Source organism: Gracilinanus agilis, chromosome 1 (genome assembly GCF_016433145.1).
Source record: "Gracilinanus agilis isolate LMUSP501 chromosome 1, AgileGrace, whole genome shotgun sequence".
NCBI classification, from domain to species: domain Eukaryota; kingdom Metazoa; phylum Chordata; class Mammalia; order Didelphimorphia; family Didelphidae; genus Gracilinanus; species Gracilinanus agilis.
This window is the reverse complement of record NC_058130.1, coordinates 617,444,730-617,457,552: the sequence shown is the minus strand read 5'-3', so window position 1 is coordinate 617,457,552 and position 12,823 is coordinate 617,444,730. Positions and strand designations below refer to the sequence as shown.

General features: G+C 43.3%; 1 protein-coding gene across 1 annotated transcript in view; it reads right to left on the bottom strand.

Moving 5' to 3' along the window:
• The window catches only part of PXDC1 (PX domain containing 1), a 63,403-nt gene extending 56,321 nt beyond the window's left edge, over window positions 1-7,082 (bottom strand). The window contains 1 exon segment of the mRNA XM_044683742.1: window positions 6,692-7,082. Coding sequence (XP_044539677.1) covers window positions 6,692-7,081 — 390 coding nt within the window. The 5' untranslated portion in view covers window position 7,082.
• Window positions 7,083-12,823: the final 5,741 nt, after the last annotated feature.

The window sequence follows — 12,823 nt, the reverse complement described above, 5'->3', positions numbered from 1 at the left end:
CTCTTAAATTGCAGTCCTCAGTTTCCAACTGTCTGCTTGACATCTTCACCTCAAAATCCCTTAGGGACCTCAAAGAAGTCCTATCCAAACCAAAGAGGTTCTGTCCAAAATAGAACTTATCTTTCTTCACTAAATCCATTCTTCCCTATTTATATCAGAAATACCACCATTCTTCAAAATTCCCAAAACTACAACCTGGTGTCATTCTCAAGTCTTCACTCATTCACTCTCCATATCCAAAGACCTGTCAATTCTCTCTCCTCAGTATCTAGAAGACATCCCCTTCACTCTATTTACATCACAACCATTCTAATTCAAGTCCTTTCCATCACTCATATGGACTTCCATAGAGGTTTTGTTCAGTCCTTTTTTCACTTATTTCTGGCTCTTTCTTTGTGACTCTATTTGGGATTTTCTTCTTCTTTTTTTTTTTTAAACCTTTACCTTCCATCTTGGAATCAATACTGTGTATTGGTTCCAAGGCAGAAGAGTGGTAAAGGCTAGGCAATAAGGGTTAAGTGACTTGTCCAGGGTCACACAGCTGGGAAGTGTCTGAGGCCAGATTTGAACCTAGGGCCTCCCGTCTCTAGGCCTAGCTCTCAATCCACTGAGCTACCCAGTTGCCCCCTTGGGATTATCTTGACAAAGATACTGAATGTTTGCCATTTCCTTCCCCGGCTCATTTTACAAATGAGGAAACTGAGGCCAACAGAGTTAAGTGATTTGCCAAGATTCATACAGTGAAGAAGTGTCTGAGGCCATAGAGAGGAGTCACTCTAACTCCAAGCCAGGCACTGTGCCACCTACTTGGCCTACTATAATAGCTTGCTAACTGGTCTCCCTGTATCTGGATCTCTTCTCCCTTCCTCCTCCAATTCATCTTCCACATAGCTGCCAGATTGCTATTTCTAAACACAGGTCTAACCATTTCACTCCTTTGCTGAAGAAGTTTCTGGGGCTCTCCTTCCTCCCTGCTTCCACCTTTATGATGAAATATAAACCCCTATTTGGCATTTAAAGTCCTTTATAATCTGGATACAGACTAATCCAGGCCAAATACACATTATTTCCTGTCCTCATGAATTCTGTGCTTCAGCTAAACTCTTTGCTGTTCTCCTTATATGGCATTCCATCTTTCATCTCTGTGCCTTTGCCAAAGTAATCCTACATGCTTAGGATGGTCTCCCTCATGCCCTTTAAAGCTAAACATAAAGGCTATTTCTTTCAAGAGACCTTTCTTAATTTCCCTAGTGGTTAGTGCAACCTAACTATTTATATGTAGATAGTCACAGACACATACACTTAACCTATCTGTGATCATGAAATATTCCCTAGAAACATGGTGGTGAACCTATGACACGCATGCCAGAGGGGACACTCAGAGCCCTCTCGGGGGCACATGCACCATCGCTCCGGCAGAGTTCCTTGATAGATAGCCAGAGGGATTCGGGTCCAGGCTGCTTACCACCCCCCTAAAAGTTTCACCATCACTGTCCTAGAGGAATGTAAGACCACCAAGGGGAGAACTGTCTCATTTTTGTACGTATATCCCTAGTTCATGGCACAGAGGAGGTGATTAAATTCACCTAGCCCACACCTAGAACCTCATTTCTGGGAAACACCTGGCATGGAAATCAATGAAAAATATGTAGTATAGTCTCAGGGAACTGCCACAGAGCCCAAGAAGCTAAGTAATTTGCCTCCTACCATAAAAACGGTGCCTGTCTATAAGACAGAACTTGAATTTCCTGACTACAAAGTTGGTCTCAATCCAGATGGTATCTTAAATTCAGAATAGTGATTTCACAAATTTTGGTGATAAGCTAATTCCTATCAAGAGAGAAATGATTCTCAAATATTTATAATAACAGTATTTCTAACCATTTATATATTGTGCTTGAAGGTTGGCAAGTTGCTGTCTCTAAATACAAATAAAATAGTAAAATATAGCATAATATATTGTAGTATATAATGTTATAATGTGATATGGGAAAATATGACTTATATAACGGGATTTATGATATATGTATGTGATTTGATCTTCACAAAACCTTGTGATATAAAAGCTATTATTCTTCTCCATTTTACAGATGAGAAAACTGAAGGAAATTAAGTTACTTGTTTATCAATATATATACTGGACCACATTCTCACAGCCACACAGGTAGTAAGTGCCTGACACAGGACTCAAACTCCTGTCTTTTTGACTCCATGCCTCGTGCACTGTTTACTACATTATCTATCGGTCATGAAAATTGCATTGACTTGTCGGGTTGCTGCGTTGACTTGCCGAAAGAACAATATTGATACATGCCCAGGCAGTGGAGAGGGAAACGTACATGGAGAGTTAGGAAGTGAAGAACCAAGGCTAGCCTACTTAATTCAATGAAACCATAATGAAAGTGTCAACCCATCAAGCAATAACAAGAATGAATGAGAATAAAGCCAGAAAGAAGTGTTTTGTGATGACCAAAACGATGTCTGAGGAGAGAATATTTTGTTAAAGTGAAGCCTGGGCAGGAGAAAGTTCCTACAAAGTGTGAGGTAGACAAAGTTTCCTGGCTTAGATAATAGAGATGAGTCAGGAGGGATAACCAGAATGAAACAATAAGAGAATTCATGAAAAAAAGAGAACAAATAACAGAAACTCCTCAGAAAGCGGCCATGAAGTCAGAGTCTGGTGACTCTCCCCAAATGGTAATACTCTGCAGTAATCGGGAGGTCTTCCCTCTCCCAAAGAATTTAGGGTTCCTGAGTACTCTGAGAGGGCTTATATCCACTGCCACCCCAGGTCTTACAAATCTCTATATGCCTTTATACTCAGTGCCAGACACAAAGGATATCACCACAGCCAAGAAGGGTTTAAAAAAAAAAGTTATGGCAGCAAAGCATAACTCAAACAAGGTCTACCAAACCTGGAAAACTGCCCTGTGGACTGAATGTATTACACTTTGGTCATCTAAGTATCAGCCCAGATAAACCTGGTAGAGGCTCACCACTCATCAGATTGTCTGCTAAGTCTCTTCTGGGGCTAGGAAACTAGTGCTGATAAAATGAACTTTCCTGAAATATCGAAACCAGAAAAAGGAATATAAAGTCTATTTCTGATATTTTAATATTATTTCTGATAATTTAAAGGCTATGAGAGGAAAATATCTTTCCCTTTAAAACAAAAATCAGAATTCTTTTGATGGAAGACATCGATCAATCAACATGTATTTATTAAGCATTTAATAATAATAATAGTAATAATAACAGCTAATACATATAAACTTTTACATATAGACAGATTATAAAGATAATATGTTTATTATCTCATGTGATCTACATGCCAGACAGTATACTAGGAATTAGAGATACAAAAGGAAATAAGAAAGCATCTAACCTTAAGGAGATTATTACCAAGTTGCTTTTCCTTAGAGTAGTAATATGTCTTCATCGTAAGGACTATGGACATAACAGGCAAGCACAGGCAATAGCATTTGCTGGACCAAATACTTCCTGAAGGCAACAGGGTCAAGGGCTTATGAATGACAACTTCGAGATCTTTCCCACCAACTCCCTTTTGTGGTGCCCCAGCTAGATGGTGCAGTGAGTCAGGGCCTGGAGTCAGGAAGACCTGAGTTCAAATCCACCTGCAGACACTTACTAGTTCTGTGATCATGTACAAGACACTAGCTCTCAGTGTCTTCAACTGTAAAATGGAGAAAAAATGTCTACCTCTCTCCCAAGGGTCGTTGTGAGGATTGAAGATTATATTTGAAAAAGTACCTATTACGTAGTAGTTGTTATAGAAATGCTAGCTCTTATTATAATCCAAGGTGAATGAAACCACATAATTTGCCAACTGAACTGTGGTAGCCAGATGTGAGTAAGTCTCTCTTTCAGCCATGGTTTCTGTTCACAGTCCTTCTAAACTCAAAATCAGAAGTAGGCTCAAAAATTCCATTTTCTTGGAGTACTTCATAACAACAATCTGCTATAATCTGAATTTTCCTTCATCTGCAATTTCCTCACTTTGGCATTAATTTATCTAGTTAAAAAAGGAAACATACCCAAAAAACAAGTCTACGAAAAATTACCAAAATATAATCTGAAACTATCCCCAGAACTTCCATAAATAGGCAGGAGAGATCAGAGTGCCAGGCTTAGACTATCAAGGCAACTGAAACTTGCTGGGGTGATTTTGAAGTCCTTCCCAAAATATTTCATTTGTTAAGATATATCTATAAAGCCAGAGTAAATTTCTGAACTAAGACAAACAACAACAATAATAATAGCTGGCATTTATATAGCTATAGAACCTTTATAAATATTACTTCCTTCGATCTTCACAAAAGACTTGGTAAATAGGTATTACTATTCTCCCCATTTTACTGATGAGGAAACTGAGGCAGATAGAAGTGACTTGCCCAAGATCACACAACAATACCGTGTCTGCCCTGTTCTATCATACCACCTAGCTGCCTCAGTAATCTGGATAACTTACAAAAAAAAAAAAAACCCTCCATCATCAAGGAAAAATTAGTGTTTGTACCAAGAGAGACAGACTGACTTTCTGCATCCAATCTCCTTTGCCTGTTGACTTGTGTCTAAGCCCTTCAAGTTAAATACTATCCAAAACATTGTTTTAATATCAAAGTTCCATAGTTTTTGTAAAGCACTTAGCATAGTGCCTGGCACATAGTAGGCCCTATATAAATGCTATTTGTTTTATGTTCTCTCTCTTGAAAGGAGTCTAAGAAAAGATTGGAATCTTCCCACTCCACCTCCAAATTCATTGATCCTTGCAGGTGGTCATATGAGGCTCCCATTCCCTTAATTATAAAAGGTCATGCCTTCTGGCTGTCTCAGGATTGGTTTCCCTTTCTGCTTCACTGCTTTCTGTCTTTCCTTTTATATCCTTTTTTCATTCCCTCCTTGCTTTCTTTCTAGTATCCCTTCTATCTCTTTCCTGTTTTCCTTTTCTTCCATTTAAGCCTTCTCCCACTCTCTTCATTTTTCTCAGCTTCCCCTCTTTTTCCTCTCCATTTTTTCCTTCTCATCTTTTCTCTCTTCTTCCCCTTTTCTCCATTCTCCCTTCCTTCCTTCTTTCCTTCCTTCCTCCCTTCCTTTCTCCCTTCCTTCCTTCTTTCGTTCCTTCCTTCCTTCCTTCCTTCCTTCTTTCCTTCCTTCCTTCCTCTTCTAACTTACTAGCCTCCAACTTCAATGGGCAGAGTGGGAAGGAGCACAGGCTAGCTTGGTAGGAAGAAAAATAACTTTTTTCTAAGAGGAAAAAAAAAAACTCAGGGAACCAGGATCATCAGTCACGGGTTCAAGAGGAGGTGGCAGTACTTAATAAAATCCACATGTTTTGACAAGGAGCTGAAGCCAGGACACATGCTACTAAACAGCACCGAGGAGAAAGTGGAAGCCAACCCTCCTCCCTCTACTCCCCACAGAGCTGAATTACTAAAGGACAGCGTGGCATCTTGCATCACGAGTTTTGTCATCGATTGATCAAGAGAAGTCAAAGTCCTCTGCCAATAACCCAAGTCTCTCTGGGGAATCATTCCGGTAAGGTAACAGAAGAGATGACAGACTCCTACAGGCAACTTTAGAGTATTTATCTTGTGTTCCTTATCTCCTGCCGGGAGTCTAGAGAACCGCAGAATCTAGCTCCCAGCCACCTCTTCTCCATCCTTGCCAGTAGTCAATCCGCTATTTCTAAAACAATGTACTCCTTTACTGAAGTAAAAGACACCCCACCCCCTCTTCCTCCCTCATCCCTAATAGGGATGTATTTGCTGGGGTGGGGGGAGGGAAGGGCGGTAGGAACAGCGTAAATAAAATCGTTTCAGAAGGCAGGAACCTGTACTGTGTCTAACGAGGCAGCTGAATCAATTAGCATTTATTAAGCACCCACTCTGGATTGGGCACTGTGGTTTTTCGTAAGTACTTACAATCAACTTTAAATTAATAGGCTCTTGTCTTTGTGGATAAGAATTGATTCAAATAACTTGCATTCCTCTCCCTACCTGAAAACAAGCAGATATCCAACCTGTTTCAGGAAATAACCCACCAACACAACCGTGATGCCTTTCTAATCTTGCTGTCTCTTGGGGAAAATCTCAACTTTTTCTAATCACTAAAGCAACCAACTTTTTTCTCTCAGCACTTTCTTCAATTCCCTTTCATGACTGATAAATGTCTGTGAAACCGTAGGCATGTCACAACCTCTGGGGCTCAGTTTCCTTATTTGTAGAATTACTTCTGAGGTCCCTTCTCCGCTTTACATCTATGATTCTAAATGTCTTTTCTCCCTTCTCTCTCGATGTCTGTACTAGAAAACAGGCAGCCACGATAACGTGAGGTCAAGTTCACTTCCAAGTCCCAACTAAACAGCAGTGGGTAGCCTTATTGCCCCCCCCCCCCCCCTCTACATAAAGCCATCCGCAGTGAATGTAGCTGAGCAGGAACTAAGAGTTTTCTTCCCTTTTTTTTTTCTTGGCCCCTTAGCGAGGGAGGAAGAGACGCAATTATTTACGACTTCAGTAACTCCCCACCTTTCCTCTTCCTCTCCCGATTCCTTACTTCAGGCTATAGTCAGGCAACAAGCATTTATTAAGCTTCTTTTATGTTCCAGGCACTTCATTACATTTCAAAATGATCTTGCAAGATCTCCTCATTAAATAATACCCTTCACTTAATAAGCACCCCTTCCACGTCGCGCTTCTCCTCCTCCCTCCTCCCAAACATGCCAAGTGGACAAGCCACAGACCAATATACCAAGGCAGAAAAGGGATGGGTGTTGTTCCATTACGCGGTGGAGTGCCCCCAACCAACCTTGAAGGAGCGGAGACCTTGACAGCTCTGGTCGGTCCTCGGGGAAGGAGTCCCGGAGTCGCTGGAAGAGGCGTCCTAAGTCCGAGTAGCTTCGGTGCAAATAGAGGACGTTGCGGTCAGACCACTCCGTACGGATCTCGAAGAACTCCTCCTCGTCTCCCCGTCGGTTAATGATCAGCCTCCGGATGCCATTCACCCAACAGCCCCGCACGAACATATTCACCAGCGATGTGCCCTCAAATACAGCAGATGCCATGCCCGCGGTGCCCGCACATGCCCTGGACGCGGGAGGGCGCCCCGTCGAGCCGCGCCCCGGGAGCAAGAGGAGAAACAGAAGGGGATGGGGGCCTTGCCAGAGGTCGCTTCTCCTCAAGCTGGATCCCGGGCTCCAGGGCTCCCAACAGGCGGAACAGTATTTGCTTCCTTCTGCGCTCGCTCAAAGACGCTGGCTTTTAAGGAAACTTTTCATCACGGGTTGCTGTTGTCTACGTCTACGTTGCCGGGTGTGAGGGCAGCCCTTCCCCCTCTTCTCTGCTGGGAGACTGGACCCGACGCCCCGGCCCCAGAGGAAGTGGCTTTCAGGAGGCTGGACAGCCTGCAAGGCTCTGCAAACTGCTCACCCGTTCTCCAGTGGTCCCGGGGAAGGTCAGCCCGGGGGGTGCAAGGGTCACTTCTGGCCCCACACTGGTCTCTGCAGTTGACGCCCTGTTGTCCTGTTCCTCTAGATACCGAGACTGCACGATCCGGGGTGCCGGGATTCCCCTCTGCCCCCGCCTTCACTTAGGTGGAGGAGTTTCCAGAGGGTAAACCCCTGAGCTCCGAGAAGCTAAAGCAGTCGCCGTCGCCTCCGCCCCTTCGCTCCACAGCTCTGGGGGAGGGACCACCCCACCGTCCCACCCCCGCGCTCCCCGAGGCGGTGAGCTGGAGCTACTGGACTAGTCTAGCCAAACTCTTTCCCCCCCACTGCGTGGGTCTTGGGGGTGGCCTATGTAAATCCGGAGTCCCCGGACTGCCTTGACTCTGCGGGAAGCGCCAAACTGGAGGTGCTACGAGAACTCACTCCTCCTTTTCCTTTTCCTCCTCCTCCTCCTCCTCCTGCTCCTCCTCTGGGCTGGTGGGCTGATGCTGCTACCTCCCTCCCAGCTGATGCACGCACTGGCTAAGCTACAGCCTTTCCCTAAAACCACCTCCCTCCCGCGCCTGTCCGGTGCCTTCTCCTCCGGGTCCAGTTCTTCCTGGACGAGACGGTGGTTGGGTCCTTGCTTCCTAAGCAAGGAAGAAAAGTCTGCCGCCCGAGGACCCCCTCCCAGCCCCTGCACGGGCAGCTCCTCTTTTTCTTTTTGAAATCTCGGAAGTAACAGAGGCTTCGGTGGGAGGCACGCCTGCCACCAGCCCGACGATAATGCAAATCTTCCTTTTTTTCTTTCTACCCTCCTTAGACCTCCGCCTCCTCCCCTAGGAGGGGGCTCTGGGTTCAGCCCATTCCCTTGGCTCCAGTTGGGACACAGAGTGCGTTGTTTGGGGGTGGAGTAAGGGTGGGCGGGAGTCTTGGTAAAGAGGGGAAATATATAGTTTGTTTTTTTCCTTTGGAAAAAAAAAACTCTGCTGCTTCGAGTGCCAGGAATTCCTCCCGATCCTCCGGGGGAGGAGGAGTTTGGAACATATTGCAAGCGCCTGCAGGATTTGTTTTGTCCGCCTTTGCTTCTCCTCCTCTAATCTAGATGTAAAACACCGAAAGCGCAGCACCAAGTCCAAGCTTTAAACTGTTAAGGTACAGCACGAAGGAAGGAAATAAGACCCCGGGGAGAAAGCGAAGCCAGGTAGGGTCACAAGGGTCAAGCACCTGGGACAGATGTTGAGAAGTGCCAACGAAGTGAACAGCAACCTGTCACCCCTCCTGACCTGTGGAGAGGAATGGGTGGCGAACTATCCCTGCCCCGGTACCCAGTGATGATACTTCCAAGTTCCTCGTGGCTCCTAGTTGTAGCACATTCCAATCGTGCTTTAATTCCCTCAAGAAAGCCACCGCGACAGGCCGGCTGGGCTACCATGACCCAAATGATAGCAATGACTGGGGAGTGTGGGTGTGACCGAGGTAGTTTTTCCTCCAGGACAGGCTTCCTAGCAGAACAGAATTAGAATTCAGTAAGAAAAAACAAACAAATCTCTTGGCAAATCAAGTTAAGACCTTTTCAAGGGCTATTTCAGAAGGATAGACGAGGGGAGAGGGGAAAATGAATTCCGAAATCTACTTTCTAAAAGCTCTCACGAAATCTGGCTCCAAGTTATCTTCCAACCTTATTCACACGTCCCTTTACACACAGGGATTAGCTGCCAAACTGACCTGCATTGTCTCCTCAAACTAAGCAGTACATCTCCTACCTCCTAGCAGCACTTGCCTTCCCCCAGGCCTGGAATTCTCTTCCTTCCCATCTCTTCACTTTTCACAGTCCTTCAAGGTTCAGTTTAAGTACTACTTTTCAATTAAGCTTACTCTTATCACTGCAAGAACCAATGGCTCTTCTTCAAGTGTTTTTCTTTTTCCTCCTTTCTTCTTTTCTTCTACCTTCCTCTTTTTCTTTCTTCCTTTCTTCTCTCCTCTCCCTATTTCTCTCTTTTTCTCATCTTTCTCTCCTCCTCCCTACCTATCATCTATCTGTCTATCTATCTATCTATCCATCTATCATCTGTCAATCTATCTATCTATCTATCCCCTATCTACCTACCTACCTATCATCTGTCTACCTATCTAACTACCTATCATCCATCTATCTATTTTTCTATCTTTGTACATATTTCTTGGACCCAGAGACTGTTTTTGTCCTTGTGCTCTCTGGGCCTGCTTAATAAAACTTTGATTTGAAAAATCCATTTTTTGACTTTAAGCAAAGTGTGTGTGTGTGTGTGTGTGTGTGTGTGTGTGTGTGTGTGTGTGTGTGTGTGTGTGTGTAACTCCCAGGTGAGTTAGCTAGGAATCATAGGAATTAATGTGTAACAATGACTAAGTTAGACTTAGGGGAGACAAGGATAAAAAAGAAATGATCCTTGTCCTCAAGGAACTTATATCCTGCTTAAAGAAACAACCTGCTGACAGAGAAGGGCCTTGAGGTACAAGGAGCATATGACTATAACAACAATAATAGCTAGTTGACCACCTGGAGTCAAGAGAAGCAGAGTTCAAATCTAACCTCATGCACTTACTAGCTGTATAATACTGGGCAAGTCACTTAACAGATATTTGCCTTAGTTTCCTTATCTGTAAAGTGTCTGGCACATCTTTATGTAAAGTAAATGGCAGCTCTTATTATTTACATAAATATAACTCTTTAAGGTTTGTAAAGTTTATAAATATTCTCATATCAACTCTAGGAAGTAGGTTTTATTATTATCCCATTTTAGAGATGAGGAAATAGACAAAAATTAAATTAGTTACCTAGACTCATACAACTAGTAAGTAGATTTGAATTTTGAAGATGTTTTCCTGACTCCAAGTCCAGCACTCTAGATCTCTATAGTTCACCTAACTGACATGGGCAATGAACCTTTCACAGCGACTAGGAAGGAGAGATGAACAGGTTAAGAAGAGAATCAAGAGACAAGAAATAATCAAGAAAATTACCCAGTCATAGTAACTTCTTGTATTTATTTATTTCCTCCTTTCTACCTCTCCCCTTCCCTCAAAGCTTCATGATGAAAGTAGGTAGAAGACAGTTACAGTTAATAATTTGGAAGTTAGTCCCAGAAGTATCATGATATCCACTTAATACACATTATAGCATGGTGCTTTAGGGAAATGTGGGCCAAAGGAGGAAGATTGTAAGAATAAATGAGAGCCTTTAATGAATGTTAGATAGAAGGGGAGATAGAGAGAATCTATGATGTGACTCTCTCCTCTAGCTCTCCCCTCAGGGCCAAATATACACTGGGAGACTTAGAGGGGGTGTCACCCAGAAACTGGATGACCTGGATGGTCATGCTGCCCCACAGGAGTTGGGAGTGAGGCTTCCCTATAAGATGAGGTATGTGGTACCCCAATCCAATTCTGAATGAGGGCAGGGTTCACACAAGCCTCCCCAGAGGTCAGTCAACTTCACAGCGGGTTGTCTGGCTCCAATATGGAGGCAGCTAGACCAAGCTATGGTTCCCCTCTCCCTTGTCTCTCAGGCACTCTGGAATGCTATCTGACTAATGAATGGCTTTTATTAATCACAATTCAGGGATTAGGGAAAGGGGTAAAGGGCAGAGGGATTTTGGGGTACCCTCTTCTCTATTTCTATGGGTCCTTCACTTGGGTGGGAACCTTTGGGGTTCCCACTTCTAAGCTTCTCCCCTCACCCCTTCTCCTTCTGTTTCTATTTCTAGTTTTCTGTTTCTATCCTTTTTTCTATAATTGTAAGTTTTGACTTAAAGGGTGTCTCAGCAAGGTTAGGTAATGGGAGAAGGAGACTAAGAGATTGCTCCCAAAATGGAGTCCAAACGCTTAGATTACTCAATTATTGAAGTCTTGACGGGTGAGATGCGATGGAATGGCTGACCAGGGAATCCAGGTTTCAATGTCCAAAGAAAGATCCTCAGGAAGTCCTCAGGACTGGATCCAAGCTGGGATGTTCTCCTCCTCTCTCCTCTCTCAGAGCTACGCCAGAAGCCCTTTTCCTCCTTCCTCCTCTGGAGAATTTCCCAGAATCCTCTTTGGTCTCAACTGCCAGTAACTGTCACCAACTTATCAGCCACTCCTTCTCTGGCTCCTTTTGTCCCATCCCCCTTGCACAAATCCCATCCTTACAAGATATGGCAGGAATCAACCATTCATATTAACAAAAATGGATAATGGATGTCACAAAAGTACTGAAGTTTAGGGGTCAAAGAGGGAAATCTGAGTTTTGATTCCATATAAATACACAATCTAGGCTCTTTCAGTCAATCAGTTTGTACCAGGTGCTGTGCCAAGAGCTAGGGACACAAAAAGGGACAAAAGATAATCTCTGTCCTCAAGGAACTGACCATCTAATGGAGGAGATAGCAAGCCAATGAATATATAACATATATGTTTGTACATATATAAAAACATATAAATATTTAAAATACTTTCTTTCCTACTTCCCTTATTACCAGATTTTCAAATGGCAGCAGGCCCCATAAAAACCAAAGAATCATAGACTTTAGAACTGAAATAGTACTTAGACATCTGTTAGTCCAACCCCCTAAGTTTACCACTATGGCCCAGAGAAGTAAAACAATTTCTTCAAGGTCACACAATCTATGCTTATGGCTAAATGGAGAAATTTTTACTTGTCTCTTCTTTTTTATCTTGCACACTCATTGACAGGAGTCTCATAACCCCTCTTGTGACTTAATCTATAATGAGCATTTGATAAATATGAATAAATCAATGAAGCTCATAATATAGTTTAAGTTGACAAATATTCATTACCCAAGAGACACTGTGCTAGATGCTTAAGATGCAAAATAAAAAATAAAGTAATTCCCTTCTCCAAGTAGTTTACCTTTTTAATCTATACAAATGACTGAATTCAAGGACATTTGAGACCAAAGGGTGGGTCCTCTGGGAGGTGAGGTGAAGTGGGAGACAAGGAAAGGCTTCTTGGTATGATAGCATTTGAACCTACTTGAAAAAAAATTGCTTATTTAGCTAGGGTGTATGGGGTGTTCATATCTCTGGTATGAGGGTATGCTGAACCCTTTTCAAGGTTGCTTATTTATCTTTGGTGTCCCTCTAGCACTCAATTTCCATTTTTGGCTCCAAGAAGCTGTACTACATGCAATAGCCACATCTCAGTAAACCATTTGGATAGATGGGCTAATCCAGGTTGAGGGTAACTAAAGGGCCATTAACCCATCAGTGAGTTATAGGGGATATCTCCAACCATGTGAAAAACTCACCTGGCAGAATGGGAGCATGAAAATAGTTTGTTCCAATGGTCAGGAAGGCATCTGAAGCAGAAACTGTGGAGTACTTAGAGCTTGGTCAGACAGGAAA